General features: G+C 41.3%; 1 protein-coding gene and 1 pseudogene across 1 annotated transcript; both read left to right on the forward strand.

Annotated features, from left to right (window-relative positions):
- The first annotated feature begins 634 nt into the window (after positions 1-634).
- On the forward strand, positions 635-4694 carry LOC147972152 (uncharacterized). Its single transcript, XM_087524245.1, has 7 exons — positions 635-1627; positions 1819-2193; positions 2824-2933; positions 3161-3248; positions 3657-3871; positions 3989-4006; positions 4169-4694. Exons 1-7 carry the CDS (start codon positions 638-640, stop codon positions 4692-4694), a joined length of 2322 nt encoding a protein of 773 aa, XP_087380371.1. The 5' UTR covers positions 635-637.
- Positions 4695-6844: 2150 nt separating this feature from the next.
- LOC147972153 (uncharacterized) lies at positions 6845-13255 on the forward strand (annotated as a pseudogene).
- Positions 13256-16500: the final 3245 nt, after the last annotated feature.

Consider the following 16500-nt stretch of genomic DNA (forward strand, 5'->3'; position numbering starts at 1 on the left):
ATCATACTTTATGGATGTGGGCTTTTGGGACAATGATGCTGGTTTCTCTACTGGGGCTTATTCTGCCAGGAACGGTGACATCTTTATTTTTTCTAGCATAAAACCTGAAGCTGCAGAGGACTTAAACCGCCATGGTGTCACACATTTCTTGGCAATGGTTACTGAGGTTTCTATCGATGATGAATACCAGAAGGGCTTCAGAGAAAGTCAAAGTTGAAAAGAATATTGATTTGGAAGAAGATTTGAACAAACTCAAACATGCAATATTTCTCAATAATATCACCACAAACATACGTGTATGGAAAGCACTTACCTTCGATGCACACATGAATGAAAATTTCACAATAATCAAGTCGCTCTTAGCCCCCACAAATCTGGTAATATGACATGCATACTCGTGTTTTAGTTTTACTTGCCATTTTCATTACCCAGTATAAATTAGTATGGGACCTAACCTTTTGAGCTCCTCTTTGACTGCTCTGTTACAGGGTGAGGATATTTGCGGTATGTGTGTTAAGCAGGATGGGGGGTGTTTGGCTTCTTTCATAGAACAATTACTTTTGGTTAAGCTTAATCAATCACAAGTGGATGCTATTGAATCTGTCATCTCAGTTGACAATGTGGGCATGTGAACCTCATGAAGCTTATATGGGGTCCACCAGGCACTGGAAAAACCAAGACGGATAGCACTTTACTGTGGGTCTTGGCGTGTTTGAAATGCAGAACTCTTACTTGTGCTCCCACAAATGTTGCTATTGTTGGAGTTTGCACTCGTTTCCTTCAAAACTTGAAGGATTTCAATCAGCGCAATAACAACATTGGTCTGCCTTCTTCTCTTGGAGATATCTTGTTATTGGGAAGCAGGTCTAACATGGACATCACCAAGGATCTTCAGGAGATTTTCTTGGATTTTCGTGTCGACGAACTTGTGGAATGCTTTTCATCGTCGTCTGGATGGAACTACAGAATAGCTTCAATGATATCCCTTTTTGAAGACTCTTCTTCACGGTATGATATGCTTCTTGAGGATGATGGCAAAATTGATCCAGTGTGCTTTTTGGACTTCGTTAAGAAGCAATTTGATGTGATAGAAGTAGCTCTGAAAAGATGCATCATGAATTTGTGGGTTCACCTTCCTGGCAGGTGCTTTTCTCGTGACAGTGCCATAAATATATCTACATTGCTTCATATGCTGGAAAATTTTGGTGCTCTTCTGTGCAACGTAGACTTGACTGATGAGGGCTTAAAAAGGGGACTTGGTTGCCTATCAACTGAAAACTCTGTTTGTGCACAACCTATGTCTTCTATTGAAAAGGAACTGGATGGAGCAAGATCTTCATGCCTTAAATTGCTAAAGGATCTGCTACACTCGCTTAATTTACCCACTGGAGTAAACAAAAACTGGGTCCAGAACTACTGCATACATAATGCAACACTTTTTTTCTGTACTACCTCCAGCTCTTATCGGTTACATCACATGGAGATTTCACCCCTCGAAGTATTAATTGTTGATGAGGCTGCTCAAGTGCGGGAGTGTGAATTGGTGATCCCATTACGTCTGCATTGGTTAAAACATGTTGTTTTGGTAGGAGATGACTGTCAGCTGAGTGCAATGGTTAAAAGCAAAGTAAGGTTTTGCCTCACCCTCTTTATATTGTCTGAATTCATTTGTTAGTCATTGGCACATTTATCAACAAGATAAACTTATGATACTGAAATGCTAAGAATAGAAAATGTGACGGCCATATCTTTCTTTTATGTCTCATTGTTATTTATCTGTTTTCGATAATGTTACTTACTTTCATTGGTTGTCTCTAGGTATGCAAAGAAGCTGGATTTGTGACAAGTTTATTTGAGAGATTGGTTATGCTCAAATTTGATAAGCATTTGCTGAATATACAGTATCGCATGAATCCTTGTATCAGCTTATTTCCAGATGCTCAGTTTTATGAGAGGAAGATTTTAGATGGTCCCAATGTCATGTCTCCTAGTTATAATAAGGATTACACATGCCTCCCTTTTGGGAGCTACACGTTTATAAATCTCACTGATGGAAGGGAAGACACAGAGGGCATGGGAAACAGTCGCAGAAACATGGTTGAAGTTGATGTTGTTTTGCACCTAATCAATACCATCTTTAAATGTATGTCTAAGCTGAACCCTATCCTTTCTTTAACCTTAATATCCTTTCTAGTTATTTTTTAAGAAGCTACTTGGGCATGGGATCTTTAGAATCTGACGTGATCTGCCGTTCTTGTATTGCATACTGCATGACCTTCATTGGTAGAAAGGTGTTCACCACAATAGTGTACGTTTGAGAGTCCAGTTTTCTATGTGTATCTCTTGATATGGTTAATTACATCAACCCGACTTTATTAGATTTCAATTCTACTGCCCTGTTCGGTAAACAATGTATTTTTATTTTGAAAAAAGAGAGCATTAGATAGATGACATGAAAGATGAAGCATTATGCTCTATCAGAGTTGTTTGGCCATTGCCTGGACCCGCCTTGGTAACTTCTATTATCATCGGACTTCGTAGTTGAAAAGCAATGATATGTCAATGATTTGGTGACACGGAATCAACTTAAATTTGTTGAAGAATATTCTTTCAATAGCCTTGTCAAATAATTGATCCGTAATGATCAGTAAGCATACCACCTAAGTTTTTTCTGCAGCTTGGAAAAGGACAGACCAAGGGCTCAACATCGGTGTGGTCTCTCCATATAACGCTCAAGTTGATGCAATTAAAAATCGACTTGGACAAAAATATAATACATGTGATGGCTTTCATGTGCAAGTGAAGTCCATTGATGGTTTCCAGGGAGAAGAGGATGATATAATAATACTATCAACTGTTAGTTCCAACGGGAGAGGAGTTGTTGGATTTCTTGCTGATAATCGAAGAACAAATGTTGCTCTTACTAGAGCAAGGTGTGCATCAATTTTTTTTGCGGTCCCTTGTTTTATTGCTGTTCAAAGTATGTCAGACTGATGATAGAAATTATCTGATGGATGCTTTATTCATATAGGCACTGTCTTTGGATTGTTGGGAATGCTCATACACTTCATAAAAGTGGGACCGAATGGACAGACCTTGTTGCTGATGCGGAGAGACGTAAATGTATTTTCAGTGCCACTAATGACGCAACCATCTGTAGGTTGGTTTTGCTAGTAAAGCATGACCTTGATGAACTTGAGGATCTTCTTAGTGCTGAATCAGCGGTTTTCAGCAATACCAGATGGAAGGCAAGTGCCATGGTTTCAGCCAGTTTGGCTTTGAACTACTTTCTTATTTTCTAATATGTGGTTGCACTTAAATTACCCAGAATGCAAACCACATGTATATGCATTTGTTTTATGAGACTCATGCTTGTTGTCAGTTAGTTAGGGTTTACTGAATATACAGTTCCTTTATAGTGTGATTTTTTTGTGTTCATGATAGATCTGTTTTTTACTTTTTGGAGTCATGTATGTGGTTCACTTGTCTCTGCTAGGCTGGTTGCTCTGCAATTGGATTGTGAGAGGTTTGTAAATAAGATTTTCAGGACATGTGCTACTTTGTGAAGCTCCTAATTTTCTTGAAGTACACAATGTTCATTTTTCTTGTATACATTCTTTCTCATGTTCCATTTTTTGTATTCATGTATTCGACAGGTCATTCTTAGCGATGAGTTTAGAAAGTCTTTCACCAAACTAAAATCACCACAGCTCAGGAAGGAAGTACTCCAAAATCTTATCAAACTTGGAGATGGTTGGAGGACAACAGTCAAGAACCTTGATATGCCTGGTGTTTCTCATCTTGTAAAAGTATACAAGGTATGGGACTTGTATCTTGTTTGGAGTACTGACATTGAGAAAACTGAAAGAACGTATTCCCAGATAATAAGAATTTGGGACCTACTGTCACAGCAAAATGTTGCAAGGATTGTTCAACGCCTCGAGAATCTATTCTAGATGTACACGGATGATTACCTGGATCATTGCAGGAGAGTGCAGGCACAAGGGTATGAGTTTTTTTATTGTTAATGGGCTATAATCAGGTTTCTTGGATTTTTTATACCTCTGATACTTACAGAGATGAATTGTCTGTAAATAGTTCATGCCTACAAATGAATTGCCTGAAGACATTCTTCTAATCTTTGCCCTCCTTTTGTTGTGGATAACAGGAAACTGGAGGTTCCAATGGTTTGGGATATCGTGCATGATATTATCCGCTATAACAAGGATTGCAAAGCTGATGCTCATGAAGAGCATGATCCCATGGATACATCATATGGCATGGAGAATTCAAAAGTTAGTGAAAGCTTCCTACTGATGAAATTCTACTCTTTATCATCTGGAATGGCAAAGCATTTGCTGACAGCTACTGGTGGGTCTGAAATTGACATCCCCTTTGAACTGACGGATGAAGAGAAGGTGATAATCCAATTCCCGCTCACTAGTTTTATAGTTGGGAGGTCAGGCACTGGAAAAACCACTGTACTGACAATGAAACTGATTCAAAACGAGCAACAGTCATTGATAGCATCGCAAGGTTTAAATTTGGATGGAGCTGATTTATTAGGGGTAGATGACAATAATATTATGTCAACAAAGAATGGAGGAGAAAGTTCTATGAAACAAGTATTTATCACTGTAAGCCCAAAGCTATGTTTAGCCATAAAAGATCACATCTGCAAACTTAAAAGGTAAGTCAGTTGAATTGAAACCCCTATTTAAAAGTATTACATATGTTTACACCCCTATTTAAAAGATCACAGCCTAACAAATGGAGGAGTGAAACCTCCAACCGAGAAGAACCGGCAAAACCTCCAACATCGAAAACATCATAGAAGATGCATGTGAACTCCGTTTTCGATGAACTCGAGCTTGTCATCAAGATGACCATAAGCTCCAAAACTCTCAAAGAGAGCCAAACAAGAACCAATAAAGATGATGCAATGATGCAATGGTTTGAGCTCTCTACGAACGATACGATCAAGCTACTCATCGAGAGCCCCCCTTGATAGTACGGCAATTGATCCTATAACCCGGTCTCCCAACTACCATCATGAGACCGGTAAAATAGAAAACATATCAAGGGCAAACCTTTGCCTTGCACATGGTCCACTTGAGCTAGATGATGACGATCTTGACTCCCTCAAGTTGGACCACCTTTCTTGATTGTGTTGACTCGATGAAGACTAGTTGATTGCTCCCCCATACTCCACTATGGGTGAGCCACTCTTCCGCACATCTTCACAAGTCCATTATCACCAAAAAGGATGGCAAGCTTCAAGCATTCGATCTCTTCGTGATGCTCCACTTGAACTTGCACACCGCAACCATACCATGGGATCACTTGATCCCTCTAGGTACATCTTCTGCGCTTTGTGAGTTGATCAACTTGATTCACTCTTGACTTAGTCTTGATTAACCTTGAACCTTTCCAATTCTCTTCATTTGGATGATGTCTTGAAGGTAGACATGAATGATCACACAATCTTCTTCTTCAAGACATGCTTGCAATAAGCTCAACTCTCACATGACAAATCTTTGGATAATTCCTTGAATAACACCTTGGACGACACAAACTCTCCTTGAAATCAACACATGTACTCCAAGAAAAGCCTATGGACAAAACCTTCAAATATAACTCAAGGCAACCATTAGTCCATAGAGATTGTCATCAATTACCAAAACCAAACATGGGGGCACCGCATGTTCTATCAACTATTCAGTCTGTATTGTCATGGACACTTTGTTTTTATGCTCAGATTTTTAGGGGCATTTTCTTGTGGTCAATTTATTTTTACGAGTAGCCCAATAAGTCAACCTTGTTCAAAAAAAAGTTATGAAGATTTATGACTTTTTTCCAAAATTGCTAATCTTTTTTCCATGAATTTTTATAGGGTCCATCCACCACCAGGTTCACATGGTATTTTTCCAATATTACTGTTCCTATACGACAAGAGAACACGTTGGCAGCGAGAGAGATGACTAAGCCAAACGCAGGAGAGAAGAGTACTTTTTACCATGGCATTTTACTGTAGCTGTAGCACCACGGCGCTCTCTAGACCAGCTGCGGCACTGTTCAGTGTTCACCGCGGCTGGCTGCCGCGCTCCTCTCTTTACCAGCCCCGTGAAAAAGGGCCCAAATTCCAAGACACCACACCAAAAGACTGCCATCCTCCCTCTTCCTCTCCCACAAGCAAAAGATTTCTGCGCACTTGCTATACTGATCGTCTGATCCCCTCCCCTCACATTGATCGCTCATCTGCTCTGCTTTTCTGTCCCCTCTTCCTCTCCCACAAGCAAACGATTTCTGCGCACTTGCTATACTGATCATCTGATCCCCTCCCCTCACATTGATCGCTCATCTGCTCTGCTTTCCGTCCCCTCTTCCTCTCCCACAAGCAAAAGATTTCTGCGCACTTGCTATACTGATCGTCTGATCCCCTCCCCTCACATTGATCGCTCATCTGCTCTGCTTTTCTGTCCCCTCTTCCTCTCCCACAAGCAAACGATTTCTGCGCACTTGCTATACTGATTGTCTGATCCCCTCCCCTCACATTGATCGCTCATCTGCTCTGCATTTCTGTCCCTTCTTCCTCTCCCACAAGCAAAAGATTTTTGCGCACTTGCTATACTGATCGTCTGATCCCCTCCCCTCACATTGATCGCTCATCTGCTCTGCTTTTCTGCATTGACTGACCACAAGCGACTCCTCCCTCCTCCAGTCCAGATGGCCAAGGCCACAAACCAACCCCCTTCCTTCCATTCCTCCTCCCAAATGACGGCGGCCTGCTCCGGTGCTCGCGCATGAGCGGCTAGGACGATGCACGAGGCCGAGGGGGGAAGCCATGGGGGAGGCGGATTTGGAGGACGTGGTGCTCTCCTGGTCACTCCAGGAGATCAACGACGACGACCTCTATAGGGGGAAGGTACGCGCCGTGGTGCTCTCCGTGCGCCATTCATTCACCCCTCCTCTCGCCCGCCTCCGGAATCCGGATGATGATGATTTGTGCGGGCTTCACCCTTTTATCGGCTGAATCTGTGTGTGTATGGCACGAACTCTGGACAAGCGAGGTGTATGCTGCGTGTCTGTGCTAGGTTTAATTTAAATCTGGTGACTTTTTTCATTAATAGCGTTTAGTGCGCTGCCTTTTGTGTGTAATCGAAGCTGGGTCAGCTGTTGGATGTTCCAGGTTGCGGTGTGTGTGATCCGGCTGCTAGGGTTTAGGATGGGGTTTCTGTCCACATGCCATGGAATGGAACTATAACTGCAATTAATTAGCATGTGCTGAGTGGGAGTGCCATTTCTGGACTGTCGTCTGATGGCAAGTGGCAACGCACGTAATTCTTGCACGCTAAGTGTTGGGTTTCAGGAAAAAAATCAGAAATTGTTGGATTTGAGGAAATTACATGTTGCTGTTGCTTGTTGCTGCCATCTGTGACTGATTTGGGCTAATACCATGGTTCTTTTTTTAGAGAATGTTTCTTATGTTACTGATGATGGAGGTGCACATTGCTGTAGAAAACAATGACACACTAATTTCATTATGTGACCACCATTTGTCAAGTGCCTCCAAAGAACTTTATTTGGTGGCAGATAGGTGATGTAGAAAACGATGACACAACTATTGGATTTCAGGATTGTTGTCTGATGTCAAGTGGCAACGCACATAATTGTTGCACGCTAACTGTTGGACTTCAGGATTTTTTCCCCAGAAATTGTTGGATTTCAGGAAATTGCATGTTGCTGTTGTCTGTTGCTGCCATTTGTGACTGATTCGGGTTAATTACATGATTCTATTTTTAGAGAATGGTTCGTATGTTACTGTTGGAGGTGCACGTTGCTGTAGAAAATGATGACATACTAATTTCATCATGTGACCACCATTTGTCAAGTGCCTCCAAAAAACTTTATTATTAGATAATACTCCCTCCGTTCCGAAATACTTGTCTTTATAGGCATTTCAACAAGTGACTACATACGGAGCAAAATGAGTGAATCTACACTCTAAAATATGTCTACATACATCCGTATGTAGTAGTCATTTGAAATGTCTAGAAAGAAAAATATTTAGGAACGCAGGGAGTACACTGTAAGTTTCAAACCGCTGTTGGAACATGATAGGTGCATAAGTCATGTATCGTAATGATATGTATGCGTGATGTTGTACAATTTGGTGGCAGAAATTACAAACTGTCTTGCTACGAGAACAATTTCTATAGCTGAGTACAGCAACCTCCTTGTGATATGAGCCCTGTACTGATTCTTGCAGTAGATGACATTGATCATATAGCTCTTCTGTTTACATGCCATTTGTTGTGTGCTCAAGGAACTGTAGGAGAATCATCTTTTGCTAGCTATAATTATTTTTCATTTGGAAATGACCTCTTTTGTTTTTAGTTTGAGACTATTCCCTGCAACTTCAAGTCACTTGATCACTATCTCGCATCGTACCGTGTGCCTCTGATTGAAGAAACAAGATCAGATCTGCGCTCATGCCTTGAACTCATCAGTCGAGCACCCTCGTCGAAAATACTTTCCATGGAGGTAGCAGGAAAGTCGAGATCATACTTTATGGATGTGGTCTTTTGGGACAATGATGCTGGTTTCTCTACTGGGGCTTATTCTGCCAGGAACGGTGACATCTTTATTTTTTCTAGCATAAAACCTGAAGCTGCAGAGGACTTAAACCGCCATGGTGTCACACATTTCTTGGCAATGGTTACTGAGGTTTCTATCGATGATGAATACCAGAAGGGCTTCAGAGACAGCCAAAGTTGAAAAGAATATTGATTTGGAAGAAGATTTGAACAAACTCAAACATGCAATATTTCTCAATAATATCACCACAATCATACGTGTATGGAAAGCACTTACCTTCGATGCACACATGAATGAAAATTTCACAATAATCAAGTCGCTCTTAGCCCCCAAAAATCTGGTAATATGACATGCATACTCGTGTTTTAGTTTTACTTGCCATTTTCATTACCCAGTATAAATTAGTATGGGACCTAACCTTTTGAGCTCCTCTTTGACTGCTCTGTTACAGGGTGAGGATATTTGCGGTATGTGTGTTAAGCAGGATGGGGGGTGTTTGGCTTCTTTCATAGAACAATTACTTTTGGTTAAGCTTAATCAATCACAAGTGGATGCTATTGAATCTGTCATCTCAGTTGACAATGTGGGCATGTGAACCTCATGAAGCTTATATGGGGTCCACCAGGCACTGGAAAAACCAAGACGGATAGCACTTTACTGTGGGTCTTGGCGTGTTTGAAATGCAGAACTCTTACTTGTGCTCCCACAAATGTTGCTATTGTTGGAGTTTGCACTCGTTTCCTTCAAAACTTGAAGGATTTCAATCAGCGCACTAACAACATTGGTCTGCCTTCTTCTCTTGGAGATATCTTGTTATTGGGAAGCAGGTCTAACATGGACATCACCAAGGATCTTCAGGAGATTTTCTTGGATTTTCGTGTCGACGAACTTGTGGAATGCTTTTCATCGTCGTCTGGATGGAACTACAGAATAGCTTCAATGATATCCCTTTTTGAAGACTCTTCTTCACGGTATGATATGCTTCTTGAGGATGATGGCAAAATTGATCCAGTGTGCTTTTTGGACTTCGTTAAGAAGCAATTTGATGTGATAGAAGTAGCTCTGAAAAGATGCATCATGAATTTGTGGGTTCACCTTCCTGGCAGGTGCTTTTCTCGTGACAGTGCCATAAATATATCTACATTGCTTCATATGCTGGAAAATTTTGGTGCTCTTCTGTGCAACGTAGACTTGACTGATGAGGGCTTAAAAAGGGGACTTGGTTGCCTATCAACTGAAAACTCTGTTTGTGCACAACCTATGTCTTCTATTGAAAAGGAACTGGATGGAGCAAGATCTTCATGCCTTAAATTGCTAAAGGATCTGCTACACTCGCTTAATTTACCCACTGGAGTAAACAAAAACTGGGTCCAGAACTACTGCATACATAATGCAACACTTTTTTTCTGTACTACCTCTAGCTCTTATCGGTTACATCACATGGAGATTTCACCCCTCGAAGTATTAATTGTTGATGAGGCTGCTCAAGTGCGGGAGTGTGAATTGGTGATCCCATTACGTCTGCATTGGTTAAAACATGTTGTTTTGGTAGGAGATGACTGTCAGCTGAGTGCAATGGTTAAAAGCAAAGTAAGGTTTTGCCTCACCCTCTTTATATTGTCTGAATTCATTTGTTAGTCATTGGCACATTTATCAACAAGATAAACTTATGATACTGAAATGCTAAGAATAGAAAATGTGACGGCCATATCTTTCTTTTATGTCTCATTGTTATTTATCTGTTTTCGATAATGTTACTTACTTTCATTGGTTGTCTCTAGGTATGCAAAGAAGCTGGATTTGTGACAAGTTTATTTGAGAGATTGGTTATGCTCAAATTTGATAAGCATTTGCTGAATATACAGTATCGCATGAATCCTTGTATCAGCTTATTTCCAGATGCTCAGTTTTATGAGAGGAAGATTTTAGATGGTCCCAATGTCATGTCTCCTAGTTATAATAAGGATTACACATGCCTCCCTTTTGGGAGCTACACGTTTATAAATCTCACTGATGGAAGGGAAGACACAGAGGGCATGGGAAACAGTCGCAGAAACATGGTTGAAGTTGATGTTGTTTTGCACCTAATCAATACCATCTTTAAATGTATGTCTAAGCTGAACTCTATCCTTTCTTTAACCTTAATATCCTTTCTAGTTATTTTTTAAGAAGCTACTTGCGCATGGGATCTTTAGAAGCTGACGTGATCTGCCGTTCTTGTATTGCATACTGCATGACCTTCATTGGTAGAAAGGTGTTCACCACAATAGTGTACGTTTGAGAGTCCAGTTTTCTATGTGTATCTCTTGATATGGTTAATTACATCAACCCGACTTTATTAGATTTCAATTCTACTGCCCTGTTCGGTAAACAATGTATTTTTATTTTGAAAAAAGAGAGCATTAGATAGATGACATGAAAGATGAAGCATTATGCTCTATCAGAGTTGTTTGGCCATTGCCTGGACCCGCCTTGGTAACTTCTATTATCATCGGACTTCGTAGTTGAAAAGCAATGATATGTCAATGATTTGGTGACACGGAATCAACTTAAATTTGTTGAAGAATATTCTTTCAATAGCCTTGTCAAATAATTGATCCGTAATGATCAGTAAGCATACCACCTAAGTTTTTTCTGCAGCTTGGAAAAGGACAGACCAAGGGCTCAACATCGGTGTGGTCTCTCCATATAACGCTCAAGTTGATGCAATTAAAAATCGACTTGGACAAAAATATAATACATGTGATGGCTTTCATGTGCAAGTGAAGTCCATTGATGGTTTCCAGGGAGAAGAGGATGATATAATAATACTATCAACTGTTAGTTCCAACGGGAGAGGAGTTGTTGGATTTCTTGCTGATAATCGAAGAACAAATGTTGCTCTTACTAGAGCAAGGTGTGCATCAATTTTTTTTGCAGTCCCTTGTTTTATTGCTGTTCAAAGTATGTCAGACTGATGATAGAAATTATCTGATGGATGCTTTATTCATACAGGCACTGTCTTTGGATTGTTGGGAATGCTCATACACTTCATAAAAGTGGGACCGAATGGACAGACCTTGTTGCTGATGCGGAGAGACGTAAATGTATTTTCAGTGCCACTAATGACGCAACCATCTGTAGGTTGGTTTTGCTAGTAAAGCAAGACCTTGATGAACTTGAGGATCTTCTTAGTGCTGAATCAGCGGTTTTCAGCAATACCAGATGGAAGGCAAGTGCCATGGTTTCAGCCAGTTTGGCTTTGAACTACTTTCTTATTTTCTAATATGTGGTTGCACTTAAATTACCCAGAATGCAAACCACATGTATATGCATTTGTTTTATGAGACTCATGCTTGTTGTCAGTTAGTTAGGGTTTACTGAATATACAGTTCCTTTATAGTGTGATTTTTTTGTGTTCATGATAGATCTGTTTTTTACTTTTTGGAGTCATGTATGTGGTTCACTTGTCTCTGCTAGGCTGGTTGCTCTGCAATTGGATTGTGAGAGGTTTGTAAATAAGATTTTCAGGACATGTGCTACTTTGTGAAGCTCCTAATTTTCTTGAAGTACACAATGTTCATTTTTCTTGTATACATTCTTTCTCATGTTCCATTTTTTGTATTCATGTATTCGACAGGTCATTCTTAGCGATGAGTTTAGAAAGTCTTTCACCAAACTAAAATCACCACAGCTCAGGAAGGAAGTACTCCAAAATCTTATCAAACTTGGAGATGGTTGGAGGACAACAGTCAAGAACCTTGATATGCCTGGTGTTTCTCATCTTGTAAAAGTATACAAGGTATGGGACTTGTATCTTGTTTGGAGTACTGACATTGAGAAAACTGAAAGAACGTATTCCCAGATAATAAGAATTTGGGACCTACTGTCACAGCAAAATGTTGCAAGGATTGTTCAACGCCTCGAGAATCTATTCTAGATGTACACGGATGATTACCTGGATCATTGCAGGAGAGTGCAGGCACAAGGGTATGAGTTTTTTTATTGTTAATGGGCTATAATCAGGTTTCTTGGATTTTTTATACCTCTGATACTTACAGAGATGAATTGTCTATAAATAGTTCATGCCTACAAATGAATTGCCTGAAGACATTCTTCTAATCTTTGCCCTCCTTTTGTTGTGGATAACAGGAAACTGGAGGTTCCAATGGTTTGGGATATCGTGCATGATATTATCCGCTATAACAAGGATTGCAAAGCTGATGCTCATGAAGAGCATGATCCCATGGATACATCATATGGCATGGAGAATTCAAAAGTTAGTGAAAGCTTCCTACTGATGAAATTCTACTCTTTATCATCTGGAATGGCAAAGCATTTGCTGACAGCTACTGGTGGGTCTGAAATTGACATCCCCTTTGAACTGACGGATGAAGAGAAGGTGATAATCCAATTCCCGCTCACTAGTTTTATAGTTGGGAGGTCAGGCACTGGAAAAACCACTGTACTGACAATGAAACTGATTCAAAACGAGCAACAGTCATTGATAGCATCGCAAGGTTTAAATTTGGATGGAGCTGATTTATTAGGGGTAGATGACAATAATATTATGTCAACAAAGAATGGAGGAGAAAGTTCTATGAAACAAGTATTTATCACTGTAAGCCCAAAGCTATGTTCAGCCATAAAAGATCACATCTGCAAACTTAAAAGGTAAGTCAGTTGAATTGAAACCCCTATTTAAAAGTATTACATATGTTTACACCCCTATTTAAAAGATCACAGCCTAACAAATGGAGGAGTGAAACCTCCAACCGAGAAGAACCGGCAAAACCTCCAACATCGAAAACATCATAGAAGATGCATGTGAACTCCGTTTTCGATGAACTCGAGCTTGTCATCAAGATGACCATAAGCTCCAAAACTCTCAAAGAGAGCCAAGCAAGAACCAATAAAGATGATGCAATGATGCAATGGTTTGAGCTCTCTACGAACGATACGATCAAGCTACTCATCGAGAGCCCCCCTTGATAGTACGGCAATTGATCCTATAACCCGGTCTCCCAACTACCATCATGAGACCGGTAAAATAGAAAACATATCAAGGGCAAACCTTTGCCTTGCACATGGTCCACTTGAGCTAGATGATGACGATCTTGACTCCCTCAAGTTGGACCACCTTTCTTGATTGTGTTGACTCGATGAAGACTAGTTGATTGCTCCCCCATACTCCACTATGGGTGAGCCACTCTTCCGCACATCTTCACAAGTCCATTATCACCAAAAAGGATGGCAAGCTTCAAGCATTCGATCTCTTCGTGATGCTCCACTTGAACTTGCACACCGCAACCATACCATGGGATCACTTGATCCCTCTAGGTACATCTTCTGCGCTTTGTGAGTTGATCAACTTGATTCACTCTTGACTTAGTCTTGATTAACCTTGAACCTTTCCAATTCTCTTCATTTGGATGATGTCTTGAAGGTAGACATGAATGATCACACAATCTTCTTCTTCAAGACATGCTTGCAATAAGCTCAACTCTCACATGACAAATCTTTGGATAATTCCTTGAATAACACCTTGGACGACACAAACTCTCCTTGAAATCAACACATGTACTCCAAGAAAAGCCTATGGACAAAACCTTCAAATATAACTCAAGGCAACCATTAGTCCATAGAGATTGTCATCAATTACCAAAACCAAACATGGGGGCACCGCATGTTCTATCAACTATTCAGTCTGTATTGTCATGGACACTTTGTTTTTATGCTCAGATTTTTAGGGGCATTTTCTTGTGGTCAATTTATTTTTACGAGTAGCCCAATAAGTCAACCTTGTTCAAAAAAAAGTTATGAAGATTTATGACTTTTTTCCAAAATTGCTAATCTTTTTTCCATGAATTTTTATAGGGTCCATCCACCACCAGGTTCACATGGTATTTTTCCAATATTACTGTTCCTATACGACAAGAGAACACGTTGGCAGCGAGAGAGATGACTAAGCCAAACGCAGGAGAGAAGAGTACTTTTTACCATGGCATTTTACTGTAGCTGTAGCACCACGGCGCTCTCTAGACCAGCTGCGGCACTGTTCAGTGTTCACCGCGGCTGGCTGCCGCGCTCCTCTCTTTACCAGCCCCGTGAAAAAGGGCCCGAATTCCAAGACACCACACCAAAAGACTGCCATCCTCCCTCTTCCTCTCCCACAAGCAAAAGATTTCTGCGCACTTGCTATACTGATCGTCTGATCCCCTCCCCTCACATTGATCGCTCATCTGCTCTGCTTTTCTGTCCCCTCTTCCTCTCCCACAAGCAAACGATTTCTGCGCACTTGCTATACTGATCATCTGATCCCCTCCCCTCACATTGATCGCTCATCTGCTCTGCTTTCCGTCCCCTCTTCCTCTCCCACAAGCAAAAGATTTCTGCGCACTTGCTATACTGATCGTCTGATCCCCTCCCCTCACATTGATCGCTCATCTGCTCTGCTTTTCTGTCCCCTCTTCCTCTCCCACAAGCAAACGATTTCTGCGCACTTGCTATACTGATTGTCTGATCCCCTCCCCTCACATTGATCGCTCATCTGCTCTGCATTTCTGTCCCTTCTTCCTCTCCCACAAGCAAAAGATTTTTGCGCACTTGCTATACTGATCGTCTGATCCCCTCCCCTCACATTGATCGCTCATCTGCTCTGCTTTTCTGCATTGACTGACCACAAGCGACTCCTCCCTCCTCCAGTCCAGATGGCCAAGGCCACAAACCAACCCCCTTCCTTCCATTCCTCCTCCCAAATGACGGCGGCCTGCTCCGGTGCTCGCGCATGAGCGGCTAGGACGATGCACGAGGCCGAGGGGGGAAGCCATGGGGGAGGCGGATTTGGAGGACGTGGTGCTCTCCTGGTCACTCCAGGAGATCAACGACGACGACCTCTATAGGGGGAAGGTACGCGCCGTGGTGCTCTCCGTGCGCCATTCATTCACCCCTCCTCTCGCCCGCCTCCGGAATCCGGATGATGATGATTTGTGCGGGCTTCACCCTTTTATCGGCTGAATCTGTGTGTGTATGGCACGGACTCTGGACAAGCGAGGTGTATGCTGCGTGTCTGTGCTAGGTTTAATTTAAATCTGGTGACTTTTTTCATTAATAGCGTTTAGTGCGCTGCCTTTTGTGTGTAATCGAAGCTGGGTCAGCTGTTGGATGTTCCAGCTTGCGGTGTGTGTGATCCGGCCGCTAGGGTTTAGGATGGGGTTTCTGTCCACGTGCCATGGAATGGAACTATAACTGCAATTAATTAGCATGTGCTGAGTGGGAGTGCCATTTCTGGACTGTCGTCTGATGGCAAGTGGCAACGCACGTAATTCTTGCACGCTAAGTGTTGGGTTTCAGGAAAAAAAATCAGAAATTGTTGGATTTGAGGAAATTACATGTTGCTGTTGCTTGTTGCTGCCATCTGTGACTGATTTGGGCTAATACCATGGTTCTTTTTTTAGAGAATGTTTCTTATGTTACTGATGATGGAGGTGCACATTGCTGTAGAAAACAATGACACACTAATTTCATTATGTGACCACCATTTGTCAAGTGCCTCCAAAGAACTTTATTTGGTGGCAGATAGGTGATGTAGAAAACGATGACACAACTATTGGATTTCAGGATTGTTGTCTGATGTCAAGTGGCAACGCACATAATTGTTGCACGCTAACTGTTGGACTTCAGGATTTTTTCCCCAGAAATTGTTGGATTTCAGGAAATTGCATGTTGCTGTTGTCTGTTGCTGCCATTTGTGACTGATTCGGGCTAATTACATGATTCTATTTTTAGAGAATGGTTCGTATGCTACTGTTGGAGGTGCACGTTGCTGTAGAAAATGATGACATACTAATTTCATCATGTGACCACCATTTGTCAAGTGCCTCCAAAATACTTTATTATTAGATAATACTCCCTCCGTTCCTA

This window comes from Triticum urartu, chromosome 5A (genome assembly GCF_056163025.1).
Source record: "Triticum urartu cultivar PI428250 chromosome 5A, HENAU_Tu73, whole genome shotgun sequence".
In the NCBI taxonomy this organism is placed as follows: domain Eukaryota; kingdom Viridiplantae; phylum Streptophyta; class Magnoliopsida; order Poales; family Poaceae; genus Triticum; species Triticum urartu.

Excerpts from the sequence above, each read along its gene's own strand:
- LOC147972152 (XM_087524245.1), top strand. The coding sequence starts at position 638 with ATGAAGCTTATATGGGGTCCACCAGGCACTGGAAAAACCAAGACGGAT. Across the intron at positions 2,194-2,823 it reads TAACCTTAATATCCTTTCTA|GGAGAAGAGGATGATATAAT; the intron begins GTTATTTTTTAA and ends GATGGTTTCCAG. Across the intron at positions 3,249-3,656 it reads TCAGCAATACCAGATGGAAG|GTCATTCTTAGCGATGAGTT; the intron begins GCAAGTGCCATG and ends TGTATTCGACAG.